This window comes from Lineus longissimus, chromosome 13 (assembly GCF_910592395.1).
Source record: "Lineus longissimus chromosome 13, tnLinLong1.2, whole genome shotgun sequence".
In the NCBI taxonomy this organism is placed as follows: Eukaryota; Metazoa; Nemertea; class Pilidiophora; order Heteronemertea; family Lineidae; genus Lineus; species Lineus longissimus.
The window spans coordinates 4,652,815-4,668,600 of NC_088320.1; the positions used below are offsets into that span (position 1 = coordinate 4,652,815).

Below are 15,786 nucleotides of genomic sequence, written 5' to 3' on the forward strand. Positions count from 1 at the left end.
ACACAGGAAATAATTAACAAAACATTTTAAAATAAATATCTTATCTTTATCATTTCAAGTATTGGAGGTCGGAGACTAAGTAGTGTGCACTAGCATATGCGAGCCGACATGCAAAATATTGGTAGCGCTCAGTCACCATAACGTCACTGCTCTCTTTGACGACTGGTAACGCCCATGCACTCACTACCTCCGTTAGTACGCGGGTGTTTCATCGGCTTCTCGAACCGGTGATGGGAATTTATTGGGAGACGACAGGAACCCCCATGTAGGGAGGACGGGAAGTGTCGGGGAAGGTGACAGGATCTTGTTGGGAGTTGACGGGAACTCTCATGCAGTGAGTTCGGCAACGTACCGGGAGGTGACAGGAACATGTCGAGAGCTGGTGGAACACCCGCATTGAGATAAATCTCTCCTCTTGAGGAAACCCTTGTCTCAAAGACGCTTGACCTAACATGCATTAGTTACAATACTAAGTGCAAAAATAATCCATATTGTACTAAAATGGCCATAAATACAATCGTGTTCTATGATACTGAAGACCAGCGCAGCTGGATATTTTAACTTTTGAATACATAATGAACAACGCACAAAATATTTCAATTACCGTGAATACCAACTCCTTGTATAGACTTGTCGATCATAGTTAATATCAGTAGTTTGGAAATGACTTCACTCCCAGCTATGGAGTTTTTTTTCAGTACACACGGCTGTCTACCGGTACCGGCGTTGTGCGTCGGTGTCAGTCCTTCACGGAGTCAGTAACCTGAGGATTGTTGCACATCGCCGATAAATTGGCATGTTTCATCAAAAATTTATCACGGCTTTCGTTGAGAGCTCAATGACAAATTAAATAGACAGAGGCTACAGTACCCTTCAGACTGAGACGATCCGAAGTCTGTCCAGCAAACTACGGTCCTGTCCGATCTCCCGAGGAGAAATCCGATTACACATGGATGTATGGGTTGAGAGATTTGCCACAGCATTTTGAGGGGAATGTCTAAAGTCTGTAAAAAAATGATAATATAGTCCAGTAGACGATAGTCACACTCATCGGACAAAACAAGATAATGACCTTCTTCCGATCGTAGTCCGGCAAGCAACAAATCTCTCTGAATTTACATCCGTCTCTACCACAACATGTGATACGAACATGAGCACAAAAATGGTTTACGAAAATGGCCTGTGGGTATGAAGCAACGAGAAGGAACATAGCCGGGGGGGGGGGGGGGGGGGGAGGAAGGGGATTAACTACCGATGACATGTGCAGAGCATCCTTGTACTATAAGAACGCGTGACCAGGGAGGTCGGTCATATAGTGTGACCCGGCTATGAAGCAAAAAGATGCAGATGTTCGATTTCTTTCTTGAAGGCATAGTCCGTTGATGGTATTCGTAGATGGCGTGATGTCTATCAGATCTTACGGAATGATGTCCTTGAGTAGAATGTATTCCTTTAGGACTGTTGGCAAGGGGAGGTCATCAGTAACTGACGCTAGCTTGTGGCCGAGTGCGTTCCTGATGCTCTTGCGACACAATTGCTTCAGCGACGTATTAAAGCCTCGCACGTTGCCATGATAACCAGACTTATCCTTCGCCTCGCCGCCACCAGGGTGCGTGTAACTGTACCCGCAATTCACTTCGCGAAGAAGCCAGCAAATCCCCCAGTGGTTTCTTTCAACTGCAATCTGGTAAAGCGAAATCTCTGGCACGTCGAACCCAGGTTTTGAAATGGCGGGAATGTCCAAGTTGTAGTTGCACTTTGCCAGGACTTTGACCATGTCGACTTCGTTTTTATAGATTGGATAATAGGCAGCCGATTCCCCATTGTTGTTGAAGATGTCTTGCCGACAACCAGCTTCCATCAAAATCCTCACCATGACGTCATTTCCGCGAATGGCCGCCATATGCAAGACAGTATTGCCCCCTTTCGGCTCCTGCTTGTTTAAGTCGCAACCAGCGTGTATAAGCATGCAGGCCGAGTCCGTCTGTCCGTAGATGATGGCGTCCATAAGAGGTGTGTACCCGCTGCGGTTGATCGGGTCAGTGTCCGTGCCTGTCTTCAGCAGACGTTCTAAGATTTGAATTTCGCCCAAGCGGACTGCGATGTGGAGAGCTGTGTCGCCTTCAGTGTTTTGCGCATCCACTTGACAACCTGCTTTTATGAATTTATTCACGCCGTCCAAGTAACCGTTTACCACAGCTTTCATCAGTGGCGTCTTAAACCTGACGTCTCGAATATCAACATTTGCACCGCGACCAATCAGAATGTCTATCATCCGACTGTGCCCGGCCGTCGCAGCATAATGGCAGCAGGTACTTCCTGTGACGTCACGATCATCAATGTTGGCACCGGCGTCAAGGATGACTTGAAAGCAAGCCATGTGCCCCTTCCTCACAGTATAATTCAACGGTGAGCGATGAATAAAAGTCGTTTTGGCATTCACGTCACAGTTTATGCTCAGAAGAAACCGGACAATTTCCAGATGTCCTAATTTGCAAGCGAGATGCAAAGGGTACATACCCCAATTGCAGTCATCCCGAACCTCAGGGCCAAATGGTTCGTTGAAATTTGGACGGGCTTTCTTATTTTGGTGCAAGTCGATCAGCTTGACGAGATGTTTCTCCTTAATTGCGTCATAGATTTCGAGGTTTACGAGTTTCACATCCGGATCAAGATTGTTCCGGTCGCGATGGTTAGGAGTCGCCATGCTGGCGGCGCTAATGGCTCAAACGCAGAAATGATGCGTTGGTACTCACATATAGGGCGCACACTAATACATCCCACAGACAATCAGTGGCAGTTTAACAAAACGGTATACTCCTTGACCTTATCTTGAATTCCCTTTAAAGCCAAGCGCCTGCAACTGTCTTGAGGTACAAGTATATATGGCTACACCGACAAGCTGACTGTCCTCCTTCGATTGTATGTCTCGTGCCCAGTACGAGTCCAGAGGTGGGTTAACCTAAAAAAGAAATAATTCAAGAACTTACATTTCTAGAAGCTACATGTATACATGTACATGATATTCTAGAAGCTATATGTATACATGTACATGATATTGAATATCCGTTGCGTTTGCTTCTGCCTCAGTTGATTAATATGCAAGACAGTACCGGAACTAGTCATATGAACATTCTGTCTGTCCTTTCGGTAATGTTGTGATGTTGTGCGTCTCATGATGGCTTTAATATATTAGCGTCGGGAATCCCGCATTGACAACAACATCAACATGACATCATCATAACCACCCACGATATTTCAAGAACAGCCTCGACGAAAAGACGCATTAACAAACGCCGTGTTTTTTTTAAAGTTAAATCAATGGCACGCGTGGATGTCCGACAAAGCATCTAACTTCCGAGATGAGGCAGTCTGCATGGAACAGCTTATCAGATGGCTTTCACGAGACAAGGCGTTCGCGTATTTTCACCAAGCGAAACAAACTCCCGCCTCTTCGTTTCCGATAATGCAGACGATTGTTTAATGATGATGACTCATAGGCTTAAGTTTATGGATGACGCACACTATTACTCATTACATTAGTTCGACAGCCTCAATGTCAACAAGTTGTTGTCAAAGAAATAACGAAGGCTAGCATAACACATATATGTGATGCTATAATTCGTTAATATGACTATAACAGCGTCCAATGAAATTATGGTTGAGGACGCACTGAGTACGCCGTGACTTGGCACGGAGCCGTAAGCTGTTGCGCAGATGCCGTTGCCATGGTTACTGGTAGCTCCTTCGACATGGGAGAATCAAGATGTTTGGTATTCGAGTGCAACGTGAAAAGTACTGACAGTACCTTTCGAATCAGGAAAGATTTGTTAGATTTTATAGAAAATAATATCTGCTGCAGGCAGCAAAGTCACATTTGCTCTTGTGCGTTAATTAGCTTGGCAAGTCTCCTTAGTTTTAAATCAAATAGGCGTACTGAAACATTAGTGTTGCGGACGTCGCCAAAATGACGACGTAAAACTGCGTTTGTAATCAGAGATAAGGCACCCACAAATCCCCAGATAGCAAGCTGTCTTTTCAAGAGTATATACGGTATGCCTCCAACCATAAATATATAAGCTTATAGGCCCATATTTTTGCTCCAACCTAAGTCGGGCGTAATTTATATCATCAACGGTTTCCGAACTTTATATCATGTGCACCTATCAATAAAACTGACTTTGAACACCCAGTGTCGCTGAAAAACTTGGCGAAAACGGTATAGAAGAGGCAGGTTTCAGTTGGTGGTCGCCCCGAAGGCTACGGACCAGCGGACGAATTGGTGGTATCATTATAACCCCGTTCCATTTTTGCATACAGTGTGTACATTAATGTGTATGTACTGCCAACTGTTTTCTACAATGTAATGTAGGGCCATGATAAAAGTATCATGATTATAATTGTACCACTTTAATTTACATGTTTCGAAGACAATGTACATGTACTTACGCGCTCATCACCACCGGCAGTCATTTGTAGAAAGAAAGAAAAATCATCTAAATATGCGACAGTCTGCAGTCAGCCTAGGGTATTCATCAAGTTCTTCACTAAGCAGGTTCAGAAGAAAACACGTGACGGTCTATCTATCGTTTACATTTTCCTGTCTTGATTCCTCTGCCTCGATCACGAGAGCTAAACTGGAAAACATTTCGTGTGCAGCTAATAATTTTGTCCATCTGGTCCTCCCAAAACTCACTCAAAATCGAATCAAAGGTCCATCGTCCGCCTGCTCCTCAAATCAAGAATGCGAACAAGGCTAGACAATTCCTTCCACCATTTTGCGACAGAGACAGCTATTGCAACAGAGAGGTACACTCCCTCACGTCACTAATTATCGAAGTAGGACTGGCGTCGAGTCCTTGAAGCATTGCTGCAAAAGGCGCTCTGCTCTGACTCGCTTCTTTATAATCTTTACCCAACGCTGAACGTGTGGATAGGGTTGTGTGTTTGATGGAATGGCCTTTCCCCCTGATGAGGACACGAATACCAGAGAAAACAAAGTCATCCAGTCCCTGGCTCGTTTCTTTTAGAATAGCAAGCAGCGGCAAATTGGAAATGGTTACCAAGGCAACACGCGTCTCCTGCAGGAAGCTCGAACTACTCTCTATATAGCAATGGTTGATCAGCGGGCTTATAAAATCAATGAAGGGATATTTTGAGACCAGTCACTGATGGATTTCATGGGATTTAAACAAATTTGCTGCAGATAGTTCACATTTGGTTGTTGCCTTAGGAACCGCAGTATCCAAGTGACGTCACATTGACGTCAAACGGGACTTTGATTGAACGGTCGTGTTATCAACAAACAACCTCGACAAGATTCTCTTCTAGGGGCCCGGACTTTGAGGTTGGTTCGACTGCAGCCTCCAAAGGACAGAAGACTCAGTCTTTTCAAGAGACTTGGAGACGACATTATGACGAGTGCGATATAACTGACAAAGTAAGGATACGGTGGGATGTTAACCCTACTTGAGCGAGAGCATATGGCTCTCTCCGTTAACATGCTGGGAGAGAACCCTTGAGTTTACCACTGCCAGGCTGGCAGGTCACCTGCAATGAAATAGTTTGACATCTATAGTAAAAGTTACATGGAGAACGATGTAATGCATTACATTGTGTCGTGCGCTGTAGTAAACTCTGTCACAAGACAACATTTTGCCCACCACACTGAAATGGTTTTATAGGGAAAGCATCTTAGGGTCTCGATAAAATTCTTGCAGAGATGATGGTTCATAGTATACCCAGACCATTAATAGACCGTATCTCAGGGAGTTTCTTTCGAGAAGACGGTCTAGGTTCAGGCTAATCCTTTACAGAAGATTGCGGTCCAAAGGAAACCTCTCTATGAGGAGGTCGAGATTCTGCAGGCGCCACCCAAAACATTGATATTGGTCCAGAGTTAGATGTAGGCCTATCGACGGCATACGTTCTGCTCCAATATAGCGAACACCTTGTTTATCTCGCCTCACTTCGGAAGGTCGGGCCACATGATGGTGATTGTTCAAGCAGGTCGTCTGCCCCAGATATAGGCGCGTACAGTACAGCGCCTGGGGGAGCATACCTATGTTCCCCGGTACCTATGTTCCCCGAAGAGGTACCTATGTTCCCCGGTACCTATGTTCCCCGGTACCTATGTTCCCAGTACCTATGTCCGCAGAGAAAAGTGTGTTTTTTGTGATACGGTTTGTTTCCACAAATTCCTGGAAAGACCTCACAGAATGAAGTCATGCAGGAAATTGCAATTCCCAGAAATCCTCCAAAAAGCAGGGTTTCAGTATTTTTTTTTGTATTAAAAGACATTTTTACTCAGCATAGATTCGTGACTTAAAGGCCAAGGTGCACGCGCCTTTGCTTTAAATTGGTACATACACTGTTAGTATCATAAAAACTGTATGGGGGAACATAGGTACCGGGAAACATAGGTACCGGGGAACATAGGGATGACCCCGCGCCTGTTACAGCGTATTGTTCGGTACTGATCGAGCTACAATAATGCATGGTAAACATGATTCATATAAATCGTTGATATAAAATATCTCGTATATGAGCTTGTATAAAAGCATTATTGCAAGGCCTAAGACCCGTTTATGGCTTGCGAAACCTCTCTATTGAAAACGCATGTCCCAAATAAATCAACTGCGCAGTATTGAGATAGTGTAACTATAACCTGCGTCAGTGGAAGGCCGAGCAACAAGTCTAGAGACGAGACGAGTACAAGTACAGCGTGGTAAGTGCAAATGCATGTATAGTATCTACGATATTATCTTCTTTCATTTGAACCTCCACTGCTCGCCTCCCAGTCCTAACTCGGGCATGCCCCCTCTGATGAGTTGACCAATCTTCTGGTTACTTCTGGTTACTTCAGGTTTACAGCGATTCTAAAACAATGCAATGGTGGTGTAAATCTTTCCCCGGGGTTCATTCAGTTGATGAAAGCATATAGTCTATGCTGACAACGCCGTGGACCGCCCTCATCAAGAGCAGTCCCTTCGATGGCGGGGAGGTTAGGTCAGTTAGGACGTCGAAACAGGGACCACTTTTAAAAATGACATTTGAAACGACATCGAAAATGAAACTCCTGGCCAGCCTCGTTCGTTTGGCCAGGACGAAACCTTTACGTGTATTTCAGCAGTAAAGGCATCTTTACGCTTCGTCTAGGTATGATTTTCCATGATTATATAGTCTTCCGTTGTTTCTATCAGGTTTGGTTAGGCCTACACGTTAAGTATAGATATTTATTTAGGAGCTTTTTATTGACGATTAAGCTTTCCTTTCACCATACATATCATGTATACTTCATCGACAGAAGTTGGGATTCCCCACTTCCTATTGGAAATATCAGCTGACTGAGCAAATCGATGAACACTGCTGATATGAATAGCTTGAAAGTCACCTGCTGGTGACACGCATCGCAACTAAAGATCAACTTTGGATCAAGCGGGGGGGGGGGGTCTTCACATAGGTAGAGCTACCGATGACTGTTAGTCGCCCCATTTTCATCCTTTACTATTTGGATGTAGGAAATAATTGCGGTTACAGTCAAGCCTTGGGTTACAGTGTTGGTATGATACAGTGTTAGTATCCGGTTACAGTGTTGGTATTAGTACTGATAGTGATTTATCTGAGGCTGCGGCATCTTCTGATATCTCAAATCATTTCTTCAGTTCTCACCAGGTCATGAAACAAATAATAGGTCGGTTTATTCTGTTTCAGGTTAAAAGAAATGGATGAGAAATTCTCCGAGTCGACGAGCGAGGGACAATTTGGTAGTGATCCAAGAGAATCTGAAGGTGGAGAAACGGGACGCATGGAAGAAGGTCAAGGTCGTTCGGATACCCACTCAGACAAAGGTCTAGGTCAGGCTGTTCCTACTGAAATGTTTCAGTCGGTTGGACCAGACGAATTGGGTAAATCACTAATAGTGGAAGAGCTGGAAAACGTAAAGCAGAAACAGGTGATTACGCCATTCAAGTCTCCACCACCTGAAGTTGTGATCTCGGAGGTTTTCAACCTTGAAGAACTTTTGGAGAATGTTGACAAGTGCGGTAGATATCGTTACATTGTTGTAAATGCTACCGCTGATAAAGCCAGCGTCCTCATTAAGACGCAGAATGCGTTGTTCGACGTGTTAAAACTTTGCGACGCCATCTCCTTAATCGTTCAAAATTTTCAAAGCGGTGCCTGCAACATTTTAGAAAAGTTAAGAGTTGCTTGTCTGTACCTTCAAGACGGCTTCCCAGATTTTGCAATGGCAGATATTGAATCTACTAGTCAGGATGTTGCTATGATGAGAGAGCGATGCGGGAAGACTCTTGATAAGGTGCCAGTTGATGATTTGCTTTCTATGGATAATACCGTCACGAAGGACTTGGAGCGGAGGAGATCTGATCTTCCAGAAGGTTTCGCGTGGGATGAAATGCTGTCGTTTATGGCAATCCCCGAAGAGAAGAGCAGTGCAGCAGCACCTTCTATGACTGGGCAAGGAATAGATTCCAGTAAGATGCAGGATAGGATCATCTCATCAGACGAGATGCAGAGCTCCTTGGAAGCGATACAAGAATTTCCAAATAAAATAGATCAGTTAGGTCGACTTGTGGATGAAGAAAAGGCAAGGGAATTGAAGGCCATGACTGGTGACATTGATGATAAACTTACAAAGCTTCCGTCAGACACTCAGGACGAAACAGTGTACACAAGCGACGGGGCAGATGGTATATCTCTGATATATGTCCCATCCGTTGAAAAGGTTCTTGAGCTGATTTCCGACGACGACGAGTCCAAGTGGTAAGTTAAGTCAGTAGAGTAAGTATGTGATTCGAAAAGTTTGGGGCCTATTAATTTATATGTATATGTCATTCGACGCTTGCGCACGATCTTTCATTTTTCACGACTTTGCACTCAGGCCATGCCGATCATACTCCTTTTATTCCACTTCAGCCATTACTACCCTGTTGCATGGATGCTAAAGGAAATCAATTGCGTGTGGACCGACCTCAAAGATGTCTATACCATCTTGGTATATAAATATCTTGCCTACAGAGAGCCTCTGGCAGCCACCAACACAGAGCCTCTGGCAGCCACCAACACAGAAGATGATGAGTCACGATCCTCAGAGAAGCGAATTCTCGACCCAGGCGCCCTTGATAGGATTGATAGCTACATGAGAGCTAAGCTGACATCAGTTATTGTAAAAATTGTAAAGGAGTTATACATCAATATCAGGTAACTTTTTTTCTCTTTAGGTTTCAGTTCGCAAACTTTGACTGTAGGAAGGTGGTTGTTCTGTGTCTTTCTGCTTCTGTTCCACAATAGTTTTGATGATAACGTGATGCTGGCCATTGCTTCCACCTGGTTGGTTATGAATGGGCGCCGTCGAGAAGGTGTGATTTGGGGTCCTGGCGCTTTATTTTAGGGTAGTGTTAGGGATGTTCCGTTACTGTCATCAAAAGCCTCGCCTATTTGGTTTTCTTTCTTGATGAACTCGGAAACCTAATTCAAACTGGGTAGCACAGTTATGTGATATTTCATTTCCAATTCAGAAAGGTGATAAAAGATGCCCTTGACCTCACGGAAAAATGGTACCAAGAGTGCAAGACTTTGGTGGAGCCGGTCATGAAGTTCAACCTTGAGAAGACCCAGGAGATGTCCAAGGAAGAGCAGGATAAATTCTGGCAGACTTGTGACCCAGAGTTTGCGAACAGGGCTGAAGCTTACTTGGAAAGGTGGGTAGTTTTCGATTTCCTTCAAACCTTTATAGTCACCTGAATGGGGTGTGCGGTTTGGGATGGAGCAGAGAAAGTGTTAAGTGAAGTGTTCGAAGCAGTTGATTTGTCGATATGGCGCTTATGTAAAGTTGGTTGTAGTTGGTATACTAGGCATAATGCCACAATAATGGACCATGACCATTTTATTGTTTTTGGAGATGCCCACTCTTGATTTCTGAAATATACATGTAATATATGTGTTTTTTTTAAATATTTAGGTGGCGTAAACTGCACGAATTCTGCGATGTTCATCGGAAGGGTATAAAAAAATTGAGAGGGACAATTGAGGGTTACTACATTGATAACCCATACCCTCGAGAGGCAGTCAAGGCCTCGTGGAAACTGGCCGCTGAAGAGGAAAATGAAAAGCGAATCGGTGAAGTGGTTGATGAGTGGAGATCGTACATGCCGGCAGAGGTCGTTGGCCGAATCCTTGGGAGATGTGTGTAAACGTGTTTCGACTGCCTGTGACGGGCCTCGTCCCGTCGCCAGGAGAAGAGACGATCAGGATGAAAGAATATGCTTCCCAGGGAGTCTAGGCGTCCGAGGCTGGGCAATTGTTGGCTTGAATCTCGTTTTGAATACATTTACTTATATCATGCACAGTGTACGATATGGAATTTGATTTCATAGCACTTATAAAGTTATTTTATGTGTAAATGAACATGTCGTACAGCTGTACATTGGACACTCTCCGGATCGAGGTGACAACAAATATGGCGTCAGTGTGATCGTCATTGGACTGTATTTCATGTTTCATCTTGTGCGCTTTAAATTTGCTGGTATACCTATATCGTCTGTGTGTAATATATATTCAATGCTAATAAAGAGTAGGGCTTTTACTTGGTACATAAATCCATTTTCTTTCGCGTTTTTCCAGTTACCAACGCAGTTATCGTAGATCAGCGGGCAATACGTCCGAAAAATTCGTCCGAAAAATGACGAGTCAGTCCTCCAAGAAAGCAAATCCTTTACGATAGATTGTTTGACAATTGTTTGACAATTGATGACAACTGACACGGACAGGCCAGTAATATAATACTATACTGATGCTTCTGGACTTCATTTTGGGTATCCGTATAGATGAGAGCAGAGACCTCTGGCCTCCGTTTTCATTTTCCACTGTGTTTAAAATGACTACACCCACGCCACATTTCGGAGGTAAAAGGTGCAAGATTGGTCGGCAGGGATACGCGACGTTTGTTCAGCCACGCGGCTGTCCTCAGCCTTGTCACCATTGTATCCCGCGTTCGTCGTAAGTAGGTCCGTTGGTATCGACGCTGATCAGCAAGCTGGTGGGAGACGTCGGCTAATTAGTTGTTTTAGACCAGATGACCTTGTCCCACCAGATGCGAAATGATTGAAGGGAAGTCTACTATCGTTTTTGTTGCAGTTCCTTTTTTCCAATCCAAATAAGAGAAGACAAATAATAGGCTAAGCTATGCGCATGTTTGTACCTGCCATAATTATTACATGTATATCGCATGAAGTACAGTGTATGATGAAGGCGAACTTGGCGGCTAGGCCTACTGCTAAATAATATGAAAAAGAACCCCGAAGAGACCATAGGCCTAGAGAGGGATCGAGAGCGTTGTTACAGGCGACTGGCTCCCGATCTAGGCCTATACACTGCAGGATGGCTCATATATAGAAGGTTAGAAGATCAGGATCCAAACTACATTTCGCTTCATCGTACGAGTAAGTAAAGGGGAACATGAATTGACGGGGAGGACGTGAATGATAGTGTCCGAGTGGAAACTTTGATTAGATTTCCAAATTCTGGGTTTACAGTAGCGACGCCGTGTATGAACGGTTGAACTGGAATTGCTCAAAACCACAACCAACAAAACATGTCAGCCACCATTGAGCGATTTTGCGTGTCATAAGTTTCGTTTTAAAATCACGATTTCTCTTAATATTCTTGCGGATAATTTGATATAAAGATAAAGGCTGTTAAGGTAATTGCCTTCAGATCGTGAGTAAATACGAGTAATTGCAGTTTTGAATGAGAAAAATGTAGTAATTGGTTGGTTTTGTAACTGCGTATTTTTGCCCTATGCTTACTGTGTATTTGCATGACGCATGTGTTGTGTAATGTACGAGTTATGAAATCTGAAAATGTAAGCGTTAATAGGTATTTTTAACGCAATTAGTTGTTGTTTAACAGTTCTAGAGCACTATACGGATCACATTTATGCTTGAAAGGTTCGTTAATTTGACAAGAATGAACAACTAATTAAACCGAATGAGACACATACACATTAGTATTAGCATTTTTAATCAGTCATCCCCCTTTATCGTTCGTTTGCTTTTTTAGGCTCTGTTCACTGCCGCCGATTCTAAATCTTTCATCTATATTTGCAGGTTAATCTGAAGGCGTTCAAACATAGCAGCAATGGCAGTTGCACAAAGCAGTCGCAGGCTGTGTTGCTTCTCAAGATTAGGACACTTGCTCCCAAGGAGTCGATCATTACCACGTGCATTGACTAGTCCTACAAGAACTATTTTTGATGAATCCCGTAGTCGCATCTTGGGCCGCTCAACAATCCTTCTCCAGGATGGGATAGACATTCACGAACTCCCACTGATCATTCGTCGTCTTGATAAATCTCTTGTGCCAGTATCGAACAATATGTTGTCGCTTGACGATGTCCAGAAAATATCCGAGCAAGAGGAGGTGTTCAAAACAAGACTCCAGAATTGTTCGACAGTAAGGGATGTGTTTCGGTTATTAGAAATACCGTCTGATCAGGTGACGGCATATACTGCGGCTTTTGCTTTGATTCGAGTTTGTCAGCTGCAGATGCACCGCAATGACTGGGAGCAAATTGACTCCTTCATAAAGACGGCTGTCATGAATGAGTTGTGTGATACAGTGACGCGTGATATCGGTTATCTTACAAACGATACTGTGGTCGGTCTAGTTAACTGTTACATGAGAACCGAGGTGTATCCAAAAGGATATCAGGGAAAAGTTGACGAAGAAGTAGAACGGAGAATAGGAGATGGGAAATTTTCTGTTTCGGAGTTGGTTTCCATCGTGAAATATATTTCAAGTAATAAGAAAGGAAACCGAGAAGTCGTGGATAACATATTTGTCCTCTTGGCTAGCAGGACGTCTGAGATCGATGAGCTGAATGTAGTTGATGTGTATGGTGCCTTAGCTCTCAATCCAAAATCTCAGTCCTGTAAGTGTACTATGAAAGCGATTGAGAGTCGTCTGTTGAAATCTTGGTGGAAGCTCGATGCTCACGATTGTGCTCAAGTCCTCACCGCGACAGTCCTTACAAACTATAAGAGCTTGTCTCTCCTGAACACAATGGGCAAGCTGATGTTTTTAAACATCCATGACTTCAGTGAAAAAGACTTGATGCACGCTGTCATGGCGTACATTCATTTTGCTTTCACGGACAAACATGTCGTCAAATCTCTCGAGCGATATCTGTCTGCCAAGGCTGCAAAAGCTGATCCAAACTTGGTCGCCCTCGTGATGGAATACTGCCGCAGTCAGCGAATATTATCGAGAAGAATCTGCGATGCAACAGCCGTCAACATTGACAAGAAAGGTGACACATATGACGTCGACCATCTGTACTCTATTCTACGCCCATTCGGCCAACTGAACTATCTTCCCAAATCTGTTGGGCCAATGTTTCTCAAAATCGAGCAATACATAGAAGACCAATTTGATGACTTCGCACCGGAGAAACTCTTGGAACTGTTAGCTTCATTTGCGTATGTGGAGCGTTTCCCAATAAATTTCGTTCGGAAAGTTTTCACGCCTTATATGTTTGCCTTGGTGAACAACATGAAGGCTAAGCAGGCACAACTGCGGGCGCAGCATCACATGTTGCTGTTGCAGGCTGCGATAAAGCTAGAGTGGCGGGGATGCCGTCTGCCGTACCTGTTCATCAGTGATGACCACGAGACTATGTCGAGAAACTGGATTGGTAAGCAGTAAAACGTTATCAAGTAATCAAATGTACAGTTTCTGGTTAAACTTTTGCTGTTTTAGTTTAATACTTAGACGACTATATTTCTATGTAAATAACAATCTTTTTAACATATCTTTATTCTCTTGTTTCAGACAAGGTGCACTATCGTTCGATCAAAGACTTGAAGTCCCTCTTGATTGATATTGTGGGAGAAGAGGACCGGGTTCATGACAAGGTGCCTCTGGAGCGATCACCCTTCATCATTGGTGAGTTGAGTCTGGTGAATTTCCTACTTGGACCTTGGAGATTTTCTCCTCATGGAAGACTGAAAGCAAGTCGTCACCGGGGCTTGCGAAGACTTGGAACAACCACCATGACAAGCAAATTCTGCAGGAGATAAGTTAAATTTAGAGACTGCAATTTGCCAGCTGACATCGTCTGGCTCGCTGTGGAATATTTCTACTGTGTCTTTCACCGGTGCGGTATACTGTGTCAACACTGTTAAGCTGGTTGAGCCGCATCAACACACTCACGGTATACACGTACATGCACCTTTGTCTGGGAGTTGTCACCTCAGGACCAAGATATTAATATTTCTCACTGTCATTTGATACATTTCCAGACCTTGTCATCCACCCTTGTGAGAAGTTAAAGACGACTCGTCCCATTGCTGTTGTGCTTACGTTGCCTGAGCAAACGTGTGTGAACTCGAGCAGCTTACTGGGGGAGTACGCCATGAGGTTGCGGCATGTCAAACTGCATGGCTACACGATTCTAGAGGTACGTTAACAAAAATATGCAGTGGAACCTTACCTGTAGGGGGTTCTGAGAGGTTAAGCAAAAACGCTTGCACGTTACTGATATTGGGCCTACTTTATGCACAAAAATCGCCATTTCATATACGAGGAGTTGGCCCAGGTATCTAAAAATTGAGATTTTTGATGCATACACATAGCCTCTGCGTCTAGTAGGGAAGTTTTACTGATGAAATTCACTCTGAAACTTAAAGCACTTTTCGCTCTTGCAGGTGCCTGTGGAATTGTATTTATCATCGAGCCAAGACAGGGAAGACTTCCTCAGGAACACATTAAAACAGTTCATGCATACGTGATCCAAATTGTGATCGAAGAGAGATGATTCTGGGATGATGTTGTGACTTTCGGGACATGAATGTGATTCCGGGACAATGTTGTGACTTTCAAGACAGATATGTGGTTCAGGGACAATGTTGTCACTTTCAAGACAAGGCGATGTGATTCCCAGGACAAGGTTGTGACTTTCAATATAGTGAGATGTGATTCTGGGTCAAGGTTGTGACTTTCAAGACAAAGAGATATGATTCCAGGACAGTGTTGTGGCTTCAGGGCATAAATAAGTTTTGGGGAAAGTATTGTGACTTTCAACTATTGAAGACTAGGAGATGTGCGATTTACTTTTCGAGATGGGGAGAAATGATTCAGAAATTATGTTAAGATTTCCAAGACCTGATTAAGGGACAGTGTTGTGACGTTTACATTGACATGAACTGATGCAGGGACAATGTTGTGCCTTTTCAAAGCGAGGGGGGTGAGAGCTTCATTGTCATTTTAACCGGAGCATAGTTCCAAGTAAATGTACAGCACGTGTAGCTTTCTCTGCTATCAGGAGTATGGATGTCCTGTACTGCACCACCTGGTGATCATGAGAGATAATAAACTGATTTTTTTGCAGAAGCGATCGTTTATTCTTGTATTCATTTTTAGCTCAGCTCAGTTGGTGTCCCCTGGAAAAAGGGTTCCATGGCTTACTGTCCGGCGAAGCTGTAGGTGCACCGCAAAAGAGTACAACTACTAATCGGCGAGTATCTTCCTTCGTCGTCTGTCGAAAATCATGATATGATTCTTAAGATTTTTATTTAAGATCTGTACTGTCTTTGCAATATTGTTGTACAGTACAGATCTTGCAAAGACAGTACAGATCTTAAATACTATTTAGTAGTATCGATTCTTAACTATAAGAATCTTGTGAAAAATACATATGTGTCGATAGATGTACAGAAGTCGCCGGGAACCCTTTTTCACATACGTACATGTAGCATATTTACTTAA

General features: G+C 43.6%; 3 protein-coding genes across 5 annotated transcripts; 2 read left to right on the top strand and 1 right to left on the bottom strand.

Annotated features, from left to right (window-relative positions):
- Nucleotides 1-24: 24 nt before the first annotated feature.
- LOC135498071 (ankyrin-3-like) lies at nucleotides 25-5,053 on the bottom strand. The gene is made up of 2 exons (XM_064788229.1): nucleotides 4,450-5,053; nucleotides 25-2,962 (listed from the first exon to the last, which is right to left on the bottom strand). The coding sequence occupies exon 2, from the start codon at nucleotides 2,705-2,707 to the stop codon at nucleotides 1,418-1,420; it is 1,290 nt and encodes a 429-aa protein (XP_064644299.1). The 5' UTR covers nucleotides 2,708-2,962; nucleotides 4,450-5,053; the 3' UTR covers nucleotides 25-1,417.
- A 1,573-nt stretch (nucleotides 5,054-6,626) lies between these two features.
- On the top strand, nucleotides 6,627-10,613 carry LOC135498199 (uncharacterized). Of its 2 annotated transcripts, none has more exons than XM_064788405.1 (5): nucleotides 6,627-6,727; nucleotides 7,714-8,784; nucleotides 8,938-9,222; nucleotides 9,540-9,722; nucleotides 9,983-10,613. In XM_064788405.1, exons 2-5 carry the CDS (start codon nucleotides 7,724-7,726, stop codon nucleotides 10,212-10,214), a joined length of 1,761 nt encoding a protein of 586 aa, XP_064644475.1. In that variant the 5' UTR covers nucleotides 6,627-6,727; nucleotides 7,714-7,723; the 3' UTR covers nucleotides 10,215-10,613. The 2 variants fall into 2 exon arrangements, with proteins under 2 accessions (XP_064644475.1, XP_064644476.1); XM_064788406.1 differs by lacking the exon at nucleotides 6,627-6,727 and adding an exon at nucleotides 7,525-7,574.
- A 1,003-nt stretch (nucleotides 10,614-11,616) lies between these two features.
- LOC135498019 (FAST kinase domain-containing protein 3, mitochondrial-like) lies at nucleotides 11,617-15,411 on the top strand. 2 transcript variants are annotated; one of them, XM_064788133.1, is made up of 5 exons: nucleotides 11,617-11,722; nucleotides 12,129-13,714; nucleotides 13,852-13,965; nucleotides 14,322-14,479; nucleotides 14,727-15,411. In XM_064788133.1, exons 2-5 carry the CDS (start codon nucleotides 12,160-12,162, stop codon nucleotides 14,808-14,810), a joined length of 1,911 nt encoding a protein of 636 aa, XP_064644203.1. In that variant the 5' UTR covers nucleotides 11,617-11,722; nucleotides 12,129-12,159; the 3' UTR covers nucleotides 14,811-15,411. The 2 variants fall into 2 exon arrangements, with proteins under 2 accessions (XP_064644203.1, XP_064644204.1); XM_064788134.1 differs by having other exon boundaries at nucleotides 11,623-11,739.
- The last annotated feature ends 375 nt before the right edge of the window (nucleotides 15,412-15,786 follow it).